Source organism: Zeus faber, assembly GCF_960531495.2.
Source record: "Zeus faber genome assembly, chromosome: 8".
In the NCBI taxonomy this organism is placed as follows: Eukaryota; Metazoa; Chordata; class Actinopteri; order Zeiformes; family Zeidae; genus Zeus; species Zeus faber.
The window spans coordinates 4,631,166-4,646,662 of NC_137195.1; the positions used below are offsets into that span (position 1 = coordinate 4,631,166).

General features: G+C 49.5%; 1 protein-coding gene across 1 annotated transcript in view; it reads right to left on the bottom strand.

Moving 5' to 3' along the window:
• Positions 1–15,497, bottom strand: part of iglon5 (IgLON family member 5) — a gene marked incomplete at both ends in the record, with an annotated part of 153,188 nt that overhangs the window by 9,580 nt on the left and 128,111 nt on the right. Inside the window, 3 exons of the mRNA XM_080005016.1 lie at positions 8,167–8,286; positions 10,254–10,486; positions 15,254–15,332. Coding sequence (XP_079861142.1) covers positions 8,167–8,286; positions 10,254–10,486; positions 15,254–15,332 — 432 coding nt within the window. The remainder of the gene's footprint in view (positions 1–8,166; positions 8,287–10,253; positions 10,487–15,253; positions 15,333–15,497) is intronic.

Genomic DNA, 15,497 nt, shown 5'->3' on the forward strand with positions numbered 1-15,497 from the left:
CTCATTCCATTAGACTAGTAAACACCACGGGCTGGGGCAGAGGAACCCTGCACCACACTGCCTCTGGCTGTACCACCACAGAAGAAGAAGAAGAAGAAGATAAAGAAGAAGAAGAAGAAGAAGAAGAAGAAGAAGAAGAAGAAGTATTAACTGCACTGCCACAACAATAGCGTCTAAGTGCTGCGGTGCTCTTTGCACACATTTGGTGCAAAATTGGTCACTTTCTATGAAAATGAGCCTCGTTGCTAAAAATGTCCAATTAACAAACACCGGTGCTAAAAGCCACACAAAGAGTGAAAATTATTACTGATTGCAGAGAGCTGGTGCAATTGAAGTGCATTTAGAAAGGATGTCACGCCCAGACTTTCCAGTGACCTGTAAACAATATTTGGACAATATTATTTTGTCAGGCGTGATACCTGTTGTTATTGCTGGGATTTTTCTTTTGCCATTTTTCGGGCTCAAAGTATCTGGAACACGTCAACCGCAGTATGCACAGACATGGCTGTGGGACGATCTTGTTGTTCGAGTTTGATCAATATCGATGTACATTCGGAGCAGAAATCAGTGAAAAACTGTTGTCATGTTAACAGAAGTAGAAGAACGTTGAGGTGATTTAGTTTGAGGGGCGGGGCGCTTTGTGACATCATCATCCGAAGTTACACAAGTCCAAGCTTCGTCTGTCGGTACTCATTCGCAACTTTGGACTTGTGTCATGTGACTGCATAGCGCTCACAGACAACCCGAGCTGACACTGCGTTTAATGGAAACTCGGAAAACTGTAACTCGTGCTGCGTTACAAAACCCCGAAAACTATAATCGGTCAAAGAAGATGTTCTTGCACCGCAGGAAGTTCTCAGAACCTTAGGAGGAAGCATCCCTTTCTGTTGTGTACGCACTGCGTCATCAGGAACGATCATAATTAGGGATGTAACAGTATAACCGTTTTAAGGTATACTGTGGAATCAAGCAACCACGGTTCTGAACTGTAACCATTTCCCTGCTCGTAGTTCTTAAAACACGGTTCTTGAGGACCAAGGACTCACTGACACAACCTTCAGCGTACGACCACCGTGATTGGTCGAACAAATCAACCAATGCAGGACCAGCAACCCCAGACTTGAAAACTTCAAGTCTTATCATTATTATTATTATTATTAATAATAATAATAATAATAATAATAATAATAATAATAATCATAATAATAATAATAATAATCATAATAATCATTATAATAATAGACTCGTGAATTGTGGGTGTTATGGTGCGATATCTCTTTATTTTCACTGCATTTAGAACAAAATACTCTAACAAAGATACATTTGTGAAATAGTGGGGAATTTTATCATTGTGGAATAGTGGAAATTCATAAATTTGTAATCGCTGTCGATACGAAATGATGGTGTTTTTTATGGAAGCTAGGAAAAATGTAATGCGTACCTAACATGAATAAACTGGACTCTGTAGATTGTTGCCGGCAGATATATTCATAATTATTATTCCTGTCACTACCCCACACTACCTTCCGATGGGAAGGTAGTGAAACGAGTAGCAGTCCGTGGTGGCTTTCAGAACGCACTCCAAAAGCAACTTGTTGAAACTTTGAATAATTTATTGTACAAAACAAGGCGTGACAAACAATGACAAAAACAGTATCAGTATTCCTATTAATCTCAAAAGATATCGAAGACAACTAAAAGTTATAGGGAATAGCGATAAAGTCAAAATTGGCATTGAATCACAGATGGCATCGAACCTCATAGGACCATGCACAGCTCCGCAGCGGGCCAGTGCACCCGAAAAGGCACTGGAAACCCGCACTGGAAAAATGAACTTTCTGTTCGAGTAAAGTATATTAAATTTACTGTCATAATTTCTACATAGTAATATCAACATTGTCAGAGCTAGAATTTCTGAAGTAAAATTTCAATATATACTTTACTTTACTTTACTTTATACTATATATTTTATTCATACGATAAATGAACTGTGTGGGAAGAGTAAGTTTTATTATAGATTTAATCATACAATTTAAATGTTTTATTGTCACTGCACATAAACCTAAAAATACTAAGTGCATTTTGGTCTATAGCGTGTTTGACACCGCCGTGTTTGGACTCAGTAGCCAAACTTGATGGGCGTGGCACCTCATCAGCGCAATATCTTTTGTGAATCGGACGCTGAGAGAGCGGCGATGGCGCCCGCAGGTGACGCGCAACTCACGGCGCTGTCGGCAGCAGCCATCCAAGCTCCGGCGATTGATTCGCCCCTCGGTGTCGAAGCTCAACTCATGACTAAAAAGAACCCTGAGCTGCGAGTCAAGCATGCACATCAAGCTGCACCGTCAAGCAGCACCGTCAGGCAGCACCGTCAAACAGCACCGACAAGCAGCACCGTAAAGCAACACCGACAAGCAGCACCGTCAAACAACACCGACAAGCAGCACCGTAAAGCAACACCGACAAGCAGCACCGACAAGCAGCACCGTCAAGCAGCACCGTCAAACAGCACCGACAAGCAGCACCAATAAGCAGCAGCACTGTCAAGCAGCACCAACAAGCAGCACCGTCAAGCAGCAGCACCGTCAAGCAGCAGCACCGTCAAGCAGCACCAACAAGCAGCACCGTCAAGCAGCAGCACCGTCAAGCAGCACCAACAAGCAGCACCGTCAAGCAGCAGCACCGTCAAGCAGCACCAACAAGCAGCACCGTCAAGCAGCACCAAAAAGCCGCACCAACAAGTAACACCAACAGGCATCACCAATAAGCAACACTGTCAAGCTGCTCCACCTTCAATTTGGGGGAGTGGATGAAAAAGCCTTCTGAAGGATTCAATTCATGTGCAAAAAAGTCATTTTTGGGCATAATTCAGATTGGATATCCCTGCCTTACACTCTGCATTCCACCAACATCAATTATTGTGACGGAATAAAATTATCTTTTAAGAATTCCGTTCACAGCTCGGAGCCAAAACGACTCTTTCGGCTCCCAGTCACCGTTCACCGTTCACCGTTCACCGGAGGTTCCTCCCTCGCTCGCCCTGCGTCGCCCCGACTGGATGGACGAACGAGGAGTTCAAATCAAACGAGCTGAACACAAGTGAAAGTGAACTGATGTCATTACAGAGTGACTTGTAAAAAAAAAGAGAGAGAGAGGGAGAGAGGGGGAAAGGGAGGGAGGAAGAAAGGGAGGAAGAGAGAGAGAGGAAGAGAGAGAGAACGATAGGGAGAGAGAGGGGGGGTAGAGGGTGAAAGAGAGGGAGGAAGAGAGAGAGAAAGACAGGGAGAGAGAGAGAGAGATAAAGAAAGAGGGGGAAGTGAGAGAGAGAGGGAGAGAGAGAGAGGAAGAGAGGGTGAAAGCCAGGGAGGAAGAGAGAGAGAGGAAGGGAGAGAGAGAGAGAGAGAGAGAAAGAGAGAGAGAGGGAGAGAGAGGAATAGAGGGTGAAAGAGAGGGAGGAAGAGAGGGAGGGAGTGGAAGAGAGAGACAAAGCGGGAGGAAGAGAGAGAAAGACAGGGAGGGAGAGAGAGAGAAGGGGAAGTGAGAGAGAGAGGGGGAGAGAGAGGGAGGAAGAGAGGGAGAGCGGGGGAGGAACGGGGGAGGAGAGGGAGGCAGGGAGACGGAGGGGGGGGCGGAGGTTTTGATCTCCGCTGAGTGAATGGCTCTTCACCCGCCGGCTTCAAGTGTGTGATGTAACTCCCACTCCACCGCCACCTCCGCCTCTCTCCACCATCACCACCCCCCCCCGCCTTCCTAGAGCTCCTCCACCAGGCTACTCCCTCACTTCTTCCTCCATCGTCCTCCTCCACCACACAACTCCCTCTCTCCATCCTCACCTTCCTCCATCCTCCTCTTCCTCCATCTTCCTCCTCCACCACCCTAATCCCTCTCGCCACCCCCCCTTCCTCCCTAAAGGTCCTCCACCACCCTACTCCCTCTCTTCATCCTCACCTTCCTCCATCTTTCTCCCCCACGACCTACTCCCTCTCTCCATACTCCTCACCATCTTCCTCCTCCACCGCACTACTCCCTCTCTCCATCCTCCTCTCCCTCCCAAGGGGTCCTCCACCACACTAGTAACTCTCGTCATCCTCAGCTTCCTCCATCTACCTCCACCACCAACCTAGTCCCCCGCTCCATCATCCTCTTTCTTCCTAGATGTCCTTCACCACCGTACTCCTTCTCTCCATCCTCCACTTCACCATCTTCTGCCTCCACCACCCTCCATCCTCCTTTTTCTCTCGAAGGTACTCCTTCTCGTTGTCGTCATCTTCATCCATCTTCCTTCTCTCCACCCTCCTCCCCCTGCCTGGAGGTCTTCCACCACCCTACTCCCTCTCTCCATACTCCTTTTTCTCCCTAAAGGTCCTCCACCACTCAACTCCTTCTCTTTGTCCTCATCTTCATCCATCTTCCTCCTCCACCACCCCACCTCTCTCTCTTTCTCCCTGAGTAATGGGGACAGATGGCTGGCAGCTTCCTACCGTCCCCATCTTCCCCGTCTCCCCACCCCTCCCCTGCTCCACCCCCGCCCCCACCACACCAAACACCTCCCATGGTCCCTTGCAACTGATGGCTCCGGCTGCAGAGACTGCAGAATAGCAATTCGGCCCATTTCTCACTCGGGCTGCAAACCGAGGGGGGTTATGGGGGAACAAGCGAGCGGAGGAGGGAGAGAAGATGGGGGTCGAGGAAGATGTGTGCTGGGAGAATTACTGCTGACGGAGGAGAAATGCCCTGGGCTCGGAGGCGTGGCCCACTGCGCAGGGGCATGATGTGTGTGTGTGTGTGTGTGTGTGTGTGTGTGTGTGTGTGTGTGTGTGTGTGTGTGTGTGTATTGGTGGCTGATCTGCAGGCCTGCACCTTCCCGAGGTACGCTGCAGGTTTCCAGGCAGCAGCTGGGTACAAAGGGCAGGCCGCGCTAACCTGGAGACGCGAAGGTAAAAGCTCGCTGCGGGTTATGGTGTTGCATCCTGCGCATGGGACAACATCAGATAATGACATATAATCCCGTCAGTGTTCGGTGTCCGAAACATCAACGCAGCATCACTCCTCACTCGCCTGAGGAGATATCGCGAATATGGCGATACACAATGTAATCGCCATGACGTCGACCCGTTAGGATATAACTAGGATATGTTCATCTACTATAAAAAACGCACATATTTTGTTTTCTTTGGGGAAGCGGTGAACCTTCATGCCACTGCAACTCGGAAGTGAGGTGCGTGCAGAAAGCGCCTCCCGTTCACCACGCGAACGGCGACGGGCACCTTGTGACGAAATACATGCGTAGAATTAAAAACAAATGGCATTTCACCGCTTTTGGGGATTCTCAGCGTAAGAAATACGAGGAGCAGCGCGGGAGCGTGTTAACTGGTTGATATAATATGTTGGGCAGCTCTGTATAACAATTATTGAAAAACATTTTTTGGTGATGTCCTTTTGGTAATGCAAGTGATAACCTGCGTCCACATGCGTGCTCTCTGTGCACGTCCCAAGTGAGTGAGCCTCCTCCATGCGCTCTGCTGCTCCGTCCGATATCTACTTTGAAAATACCGCATATGGTGGCAAAAATTGGGAAATTCCATATTATCGAACATCGGCCCAGGCCTACTTGTCATGTTTTTTCCTGTTAAAATTGAGATTCTGTCCTTCTCCGCGGAGCTGGGCAGACCAGGAGGATTCCGGCTGGAGGGTCGGATGTCAGGCTTCCACAGAGACCCTGTGTTCACTCCGTGATCTCTGCCGTGGAGCAAACATGCGTCATGGGAGCGGAGCGGGCTGCGGCGCTCCTGACCCGCTGGTTGACGCCGAGGGAGAGGGAAAATCCACTTTCATCCTCTGAGGACGTTTTAACATCGGCGGCGGACGATTCCCGGGCGCCGCTCAGCCGCTTCCGCTCGCTAGACGGGACCTCCGGGTGGACGCTGACGACCGAACCCGGACGGTCGCCCCAAAAATTACGGGGGGCAGACTTGGACCCCGTGAGCCCTGGGACGTTCCCGCGGCTGGGGGGGTGTGAGGGCGCCGCACGCCGTATTCCCGTCACGGCCAGCGACATCCTCTCCGGGGACGGACGCTTTACACCGCGTCCGTCCCACACCTGCAGTGGCGCTGGAAGTTAGTTACCGCCCGCTAATAAACACTTTAACGCTCTAATAGGACACCGAACACCGACCGGCAGAGAGGGAGCGGCTTCCCCCGCCGGGTAATCAATCCAGGGAGGAAAAAAAAAAAAAAAAAAAGGGAGGACTCACACCGACTCGCCGAGAGCCGCCGACGCGCACGCGACCAGCGCGACTCGGCGGATGAAGGTCATTTAAAATGATCTTATTTATGAATGTTGACAAGCTCATTTGTTGCACCCGACAAAGACCTTCGGGCCCAATACGTCGCGCTAATAAATCCACATTGGGGAGCGTCGCGGGCGCGGCTCGAAACCCCCCCCTTTACAGGCTGCGAGCGGCAGGATCGGCAGCAGCGGCAATTATCACGTAATCACGCAATCACGTAATCACGTTATCACGCTCCGCTCAGGAACAAGGTCGTCTGAAGAAATCGGCGGGCTTAACGAACACAACAATGTCCGTCACTTTGATACAGATAATACAATTAGGGTCTTGTAAATCCATTCAAAAACGAATTTTTTTTTTTAATAAATACATTTTAAAAAAGCCCCCTCCCGGCCGAGCGCATCCGTTCCAAAAGGTAGTGACGGGTACTTTGAGACGCCTCAAACTACGCGTTGACGATGCAGCGCGAGAGTGTGATATTCAGCAGGAAGAGGCTGTTGACGTGACTACAATATGAACTTCACAGGATATGCACGGAAAATATTTGAGTAGGTTCATGCGTATTCATCAGGACTCTGGGCGATTAAAAAGTAAAAAATGAGAAGCTTTGCCTCCGTTTCCGGTGTGTCTATATAACCAACGCAACCAGACGATCCATTCTGGATCCGCTTTTAAAACACGGCGAGATGGAGTCACCGCCGGCGTCCAACAAACATCCCCCCGAAAACAGGAATTCATCCAAATCCGTTTAGTTTCTTTTCCCGTCAAGATGGCGTGCACAGCCCGGCACCCCCGGGGGGGGGGGGCGGCTGCGGGGGGGAGGGACCGCCTCCTTCTGGACAGCAGGACGGACTGAGGTGGGTTTCTTCATTCCCTTCATTCATCATCACCCCACCCCAAAAACATCCACACGTTCCACGGCAATGGCGGCGGCGAGGAGCGGCTCTAAAGACGAGCGGCGCCACCGGCGTGGGCTGCCATTGTGACGCCAGCTGACAGGGAGGATGAAGACAGATGCTGATGATTACGGCCGGCGCACTGGGGATAATTATGTATAATGTGTGGGTATTTGGAGAGAAAAACACACACGCACGCGCACGAGCACGAGCACGAGCGCGCGCGCACACACACACACACACACACACACACACACACACACACACACACACACACACACACACACACGCACACACACACACACACACACGCACACACACCGTAGCTGGGCCATGAGGTAAATATGGGAGCATGAATCTCAAACACAGACAGGATAAACAGCAGGGTTTTAGGGACGACGACTGAAGTGCAGTATAACAGCAGAGCCAGGAGCTGAATGCAGAACGGGGTTAAGGGGGGAGAGAGAGAGAGAGAGAGAGAGAGAGAGAGAGAGAGAGAGAGAGAGGGAAGAAGAGAGAGAGAAAGAGCGAGGGGGAAGAAGGGAGAGAGGGAGGAGGAGAGAGGGGGAGGAAGAGCGAGAGAGAGGGAGAGAGAGAGAGGGGGAGGAGGAGAGAGAGAGAAAGAGCGAGAGGGAGGAAGAGAGAGAAAGAGAGAGAGGGTGGGAGGAAGAGAACGAGAGAGGGAGAGAGAGAGGGGGAGAGAGGGGGGGAGGAAGAGAGGGAGGGAGAGAGAGAGAGAAAGAGCAAGAGGGAGGAAGAGAGAGAAAGAGAGAGAGGGGGGGAGGAAGAGCGAGAGGGAGGAAGAGAACGAGAGAGGGGGAGGAATAACGAGAGGGAAGGAGAGAGAGAGAGAGGGGGCAAGAAGAGAGAGGAAGAGCTGGGGGAGGAAGAGAGAGAGGGAGGAAGAAAGAGGGAGAGGAAGAGAGTGAAAGAGAGAGGGGGGGGAGGGAAACAAGCGGACAGGGAGAAGGTGCACTTACATTTCTGGTCCTTCCAGGTGACGGTGGGCTCGGGCCGCCCCACCGCCAGGCAGAAGAGGTTGACGTTCTCGCCCTCGTTCACCGACACGTCCCCGGAGATGTTGACGATCCGGGCCGGCACTGGAAAAGCAGGGGCCCGCCGTGAGAACCCCAGGCTTAAAAAACAACCCCCCCCCCCCCACCCTATCGTCCCTTCTATTTTTTATTTTTAGGTTTTTTTTTGTTTCATGCGTCGACCGACACGGAAAAACCCGCGTCGGTCGACGCCCTGCGACCTGCGACGCAGCAACCGCCTCAATACTGAAAGGGGGGCGACGCTTTCGAGTCGGCCGCGAACACAATGAGGACGCGGGGTTGATTCCGCCTCCCTCTCAACGCAACCCCGTCCGCTGAGAAAACAGCGTTTCTCCCCCTCCTCACTCCCTCCGCGGACACTTGTGTTGCGTCGGTTGACTGAACGGCCGCCATCAAATATCGCCCTCCCCTCCGACGTCCGCGGCCCCCGCAGTCTCAGGGCACTTGGCTTGTAGTTAATTTGATAACAGGATGGCCCTTGAATTTAAATGGCCTGTTATCGTTGTTTTTAATGAGCTTTGTTATTAGATTGCCTTTCTCTAACTTTCTGAGACGTTTCAGCGAGGACGCAATTTTTTGCCACTATCTCACCGGGGCGGAGTCCTCGCCAGCGATGGAACAGAGATCGGCGCGCTCGGCGAACCGCCGGGTGTAATTATTCAGCGGGCTATCGCGCGGGGGCCGAGATTGGAAGGGCGTCTCCGACCCGAGGACGGGCGGCCTTTCCCGAGCCGATCGCAGGCGGCCAGTGAATATATCGGTTTATATTTCACATTTTTTATTCCTCGAGCCGTGTCACACCGCGGTACGTACGACACGCCGGCGCACTATACATAATAATTCGGGGGGAGGGTTGCCGGGTGACCATCCGTCAGGTGGGGAGCGGGCTGCGCTGCGTCGCGTCACTCAGGATCAGTCAAACTCTTACTCACTCAGCTGCCGCCTTGCGGTCCCGCTCTGTTGGTTATTTACTCAGGCAGTCGGGCAGCCACCTATAAAGCCCACGCTGCCCCCCGCCCTTCCTGCCAACCCCCCCGATCCACCGTAGTGGTACAGATAATAAATAGAGCGAGCCCCGGTGTCCTTAGCAATGCATAAAGAACGCAACTATCCATCTCCGGCGCCACTTTCACCTTGCAGGGAACACCGAGCCTGCAGATTAAAACATACTCTGCTCGTCCTCTCGGCGCCGGGCCATAAATATTAAGGGCGCATTTAAAAATGAAACACATGTATGGAAACCGTTCCATGGACGTGTGTTTTCTGTTGATCCCCGGCGCTGCACTCTCACGCAAGGCCATGCGATCCTAGCACACAGAGCTTCACAACCTTACGGACTCATGGAAGATACAATACCATCACAGACCACAAGGTTTATGTTGTCGTATTATATTCCAATCAAAAACCGAAGTTCACGATGAGAGAATCTTTAAAACAAGATTAAACTCAGCCGTGGACCATAACGCCTGCAGGGGATATGGATGGAGGACCTGGTTCAATTGCACTTAAGCTATGAATAAATTCTCACCCAAAATTGTTGGCCCAAAATCACCTAAATATCAGAATCACGGAGACTTTGAAGAGACGTCTGAAACGGGTCCGTTTGAGACGGAATAAACACAGTGATTTGGATGAGGTCATAGCACGTCCTAATTAGCGGCGTGTCTGCACGTCCCCAAATCCGTGGCATTTGGACGGATTTCGTTTGGGGCGACCGCCCCTTCAAGCACGCCAACCCTAAAATGAACCGCACCAAAACCTAAGCGTCTCTGATCTCATACCTGCGCTTCATTTTTTTTTCAAACCGCCCGATGTACCTCAACTGAACCGTTCCCGAACTTAACACCTAAACCATTTTTAACTCCGCACGAGCGGCTGAACTGCGCAGCCGCCCGGGACAAACGCCAGGGAGTCCAGCCGGTTCTAAAACCAACATCCGGTGCGGTACTGACTATCCGAACGGAGCCCAGTCCTTCCCAAACACCTCCGCCCGCCTCCCACCACCAACCGACCTTGGACGATGAGGTAGACGTTTGAGATGCGGGGCATGTTGTTGGCCTGGAAGGTGCAGGTGTAGGGCCCTTCGTCCGCCACCTGCACCTTGTCGATCTGGATGGAGAAGTCGCTGCTGTTGCTGTTGACCAGCGACACGCGGCGGTCCAGCGACCACTTGTCCGTGCCGGTGAACAGGATGTTGGAGCGGTTGAGCCAGGCCTTGTGGGTCACCTCCTCGTTGATCTTACACCTGGAAGGAGGGAGGGAAGGATGGAAGGAAGGAAGGAAGGAAGGAAAGAAGGAAAGAAGGAAAGAAGGGTCAGAGGACCGTTTGCCAGGTACGACTATGATGAGGCTTAGCACTGCAGGAGTCAGAGCAAACAGCAGATGTTACATAACTGTCCTGTGCCAATACTTAATCCAATACTTAACCCAATACTTAACCCAATACTTAACCCAATACTTGATCCAATACTTGATCCAATACTTGATCCAATACTTGATCCAATGCTTGATCCAATGCTTGATCCAATACTTGATCCAATACTTGATCCAATAATTAATCCAATACTTAATCCAATACTTAATCTAATATTTGATCCAATACTTGATCCAATACATGATCCAATACTTAATCCAATACTTAATCTAATTATTGATCCAATACTTGATCCAATACATGATCCAATACTTAATCCAATACTTAACCAAATACTTAATCCAATACTTAATCCAATACTTAATCTATTATTTGATCCAATACTTGATCCAATACATGATCCAATACTTACTTTACCTGCACTATTAGTAGTGCAGGTGAAGGCAGATTGTGGTTTTGACTCCCGTTAATTGCACTGGATTTGTAAATGGTCACATTTCAGTGTGACACCGGAAATGAAAACAGAGCCAGCAAACGGAAACAAATTTAGAGATAAAACCAAATCGAATTATCTCAAATAACTGCCGGAATGAGCAGCGTCAAGCCGCTCTCCGGCGTCACGTGGCTCCGCCTGAAATGTGGAGTTCTTCCGTGGGTTCGTCCCCCCGCCCCCCCCGTCGCTGGCTCTGGGTTTGTCCTCCGCTGCTTTGCACTGAAGCGGTGACGGAGGCATGGAGGTGGAGCGTCCGGCTGGGAGGAGAGGCTCCAACGTACCTGGGTACTGCAGTCGGGCTGGGTAGAAACCAGGGATCGACGCGAAGACCCACAAAACCCCCCTCGAGCGATTCGGTCAAGACGCCGCGACCGGGGGAGGGCGGGGGCCGTGTGCGCAGCGCCCAGTAGGGGTGAGGCAACAACAACAGCGAATGGTGAATTATTAATGGGACAATCGATTTGCAATCAGAGGGAAAACCAATCGAGTTTGTCGTCAAATAACGCGGCGCTGCGCAAGGGGGCGTGCGGCGTTAAAAAAAAAAAAAAAGCGTCCGAGGTGTTTCAGCGCAGTCGTGACCTCGACTCGCCACGTGGGCGACCATCTTTGACGCCGTGTGCATTTTAAGACCAAATCGACAAACACCTGAGGTGATTTTGTAACTCGCCGCCATGTTCCCATGGTGATTCAAAGGGCATTCAAAGGCACTGATTCGTCGGATCATCCCCGGGTGACCAAAGGAGCTTCTGGTGACAGCGTGGACTGTCGCCTGTCCAGTGTGCTCCACAGGAGGTTGTTTCGCCGACGCCTCTTGAAGCCCACAAGCAACAAGGTAACTTTCAGCGGTGTTCACAAACAATGGTGAACGGAAAACATTTCACAACTCTTAAAAAGAGAGATAGGGAGGAAGAGAGAGAAAGAGAGAGGGGGGGGGGGCGAATGGGAGGAAGAGAGAGAAAGAGAGAGGGGGGGGAGGAAGAGCGAGAGGGAGGAAGAGAGAGAAAGAGAGAGGGAGGAAGAGAGAGAAAGAGAGAGGGAGGAAGAGAGAGAAAGAGAGAGGGAGCGAGAGAGAGGGGGAGGAATAACGAGAGGGAGTAAGAGGGAGAGAGGGGGGGAGAGTCCCCCAGAAAATGCCGTTGACGGCGGGGACTCCGCTCCGATTGGACGAGCCCAGGGAGGACTCAGCCTCGTAAGCACTGGGGGGGGCGGCGTTGCCTGCGACTGGGGCTGAAGGAGCTTTGGCTGAAAGGCCTGGATGACGTGGCCCTGAGTCCGAACGATCCCGTCTGACCCCCCACCCGACCAGTCACTTCCCGTGGGAATCCCGTCACCATCTATGTTCATCCCATATACGAAAGCCTCCTCCCTTTATCTATTCCATTTAATTAAATTTTATATTATACTATATATTTTTACTTTATTCTATAAGTATTCGACTTACTGTATTACGTTTCAGGAGTCAGTTAGTTGGTATATGTATGAAAGTATGTATATGTATAAAAGTATGTATATGTATGAAAGTATGTATATGTATAAAAGTATGTATATGTATGAAAGTATGTATATGTATAAAAGTATGTATATGTATAAAAGTATGTATATGTATGAAAGAATGTATATGTATAAAAGTATGTATATGTATGAAAGTATGTATATGTATAAAAGTATGTGTATGTATAAAAGTATGTATATGTATGAAAGTATGTATATGTATAAAAGTATGTATATGTATAAAAGTATGTATATGTATAAAAGTATGTATATGTATGAAAGAATGTATATGTATAAAAGTATGTATATGTATGAAAGTATGTATATGTATAAAAGTATGTGTATGTATAAAAGTATGTATATGTATGAAAGTATGTATATGTATAAAAGTATGTATATGTATAAAAGTATGTATATGTATAAAAGTATGTATATGTATGAAAGTATGTATATGTATAAAAGTATGTATATGTATGAAAGTATGTATATGTATAAAAGTATGTGTATGTATAAAAGTATGTATATGTATGAAAGTATGTATATGTATAAAAGTATGTATATGTATGAAAGTATGTATATGTATGAAAGTATGTATGTGTATGAAAGTATGTATGTGTATGAAAGTATGTATGTGTATGAAAGTATGTATATGTATGAAAGTATGTATGTGTATGAAAGTATGTATATGTATGAAAGTATGTATATGTATAAAAGTATGTATATGTATGAAAGTATGTATATGTATAAAAGTATGTATATGTATGAAAGTATGTATATGTATAAAAGTATGTATATGTATGAAAGTATGTATATGTATAAAAGTATGTGTATGTATAAAAGTATGTATATGTATGAAAGTATGTATATGTATAAAAGTATGTATATGTATGAAAGTATGTATATGTATGAAAGTATGTATGTGTATGAAAGTATGTATGTGTATGAAAGTATGTATATGTATGAAAGTATGTATATGTATGAAAGTATGTATATGTATAAAAGTATGTATATGTATGAAAGTATGTATGTGTATGAAAGTATGTATGTGTATGAAAGTATGTATATGTATGAAAGTATGTATATGTATAAAAGTATGTATATGTATGAAAGTATGTATGTGTATGAAAGTATGTATGTGTATGAAAGTATGTATATGTATGAAAGTATGTATATGTATAAAAGTATGTATATGTATGAAAGTATGTATGTCTATGAAAGTATGTATGTGTATGAAAGTATGTATATGTGTGTGACGAGTAAACCTCTTCAATCTTGAATCTTGATCTTTTCACTGTGGCAGTGACGTCATGGTGGCGGGGCCCCCGGACGGCGTCATCAGGCGGGGCCCCCCCGCCTCGCGGCGCCCCTTCAAAGCCAATTGCCGTTTCTCCGCTTCTATCGGCAGGATGGCAACGCCGAGGGGGGGGTCGCCCGTCAAATCACTGACTCGTTTATGAAACCGATGTTTGCCGAGCGTTGGCCAGCCCCGCGCACACGACACACACTCCCGCGCAATAAAACGTAGGCCGTCGTTTGTCTAATGAGGGGGCCACACCGGCTCTGTGCCGTCCAATTAAACCCGGTAATGATGGTGGTAATTAAAGGTAAAAGAGAAGCCGAGCCAGCGCTGACCGTTCGTATTACAGGTTGTTTACTTCCTCATTCTAACGTTACGTATTTACTACCGCGGCAAACAGCCCGAGAGGAGAAGGGGATGTTTGTTCCCCCGCTTCCCGCCGTGTCAGGGAATGGCCCACCGAAAACAAATTGCCAGGGATGGAAAAATCGACAGTAGAGTCTCCCGGGCGCGACCGCAGGTCGAGATAGGTTTGTTTTTTTTTGTTTCTTTTAAAGGAGCGCTGCCGCCGCCGCCGCCGCCGCCGCCGCCGCAGGACGGAGTGCGAACCGGGTTCCGAGAGTTTACAAAGCCACCTTCCCCTCAGTAATCAATGGAGCAGCCCCCGCGCGGCACGTCCCGATGACCCTGCGGATTAGCATCCCGGCTCCCGCGTGTTGACGCTGGCGCACACATTGGCGGGCGCGGAGGAAGCGGAGCGAGGGAGAGGCGTGATGAGCTTGGCGGCCCGTCGCCTGGTGGTGCAGAAGAGCCGGCGACGGGGGGTGCGGGGGGGGGGGACATCAAGATGGCGCCCCGCCGCCAAGACTAAGTGGAAGAGGAGCGTTTTTAACCCCCCCCCCCAGGGCGGCGATCCAGAGTGTGGGACGCCCGGCGCGGCCCCGGCGGGAGAGCCGTTTCAAACTGCGTCTTTTCACACACGTGCCCCCCCCCCGTCGAAAAATTAAAAGCTACACATTTTTATCCGACTGATTTTGAGGTGATCATGGCGACTTTCAGGCTTGTTTGTTTGCTTGTTTCAGAACAACCGTGCTCCATAAAATATATTTAAAGGTACACTATTATCACCGCTACCAGTCCCGTAGGCGCCTAGACTCCAGCGCTGGTTGCAGCTCAGCGGTGGATTTCTGATGTCCACATTATCCCGCGGTGACGTCTAATTGAAGGCGAACAAGACGCAGGGTTGGCAATCAGAAGCGGCACGGCAGGTGGGAGGGAGGAGGAAAAAGGAGGCAAACAAACAGGCAAACAAGTTTTCCCTGTAATTAGTGGGTGCAGGTGCGGGATCAGGAGTTACCTCAGAATGACGCTCTCTCCTTCCAGGACCGTAATGTTGTCGGGCAGGTGGCCGAACTCCGCTGCGCTCGCACCGGGCCCTGCCAAGGAAAATGAGAGGAGCGAAACGGTGAGCCCCGTGTCTCCAATAACACCGACAGACGCCCGGTTCTGTACAAGCAAACCCCCCCCCCCCCCCACCGCCCGCCCGCCACCCAGCACCAGTGGCCCCCCCTACCACCCACCCACCCCCATCCACCGCCTCT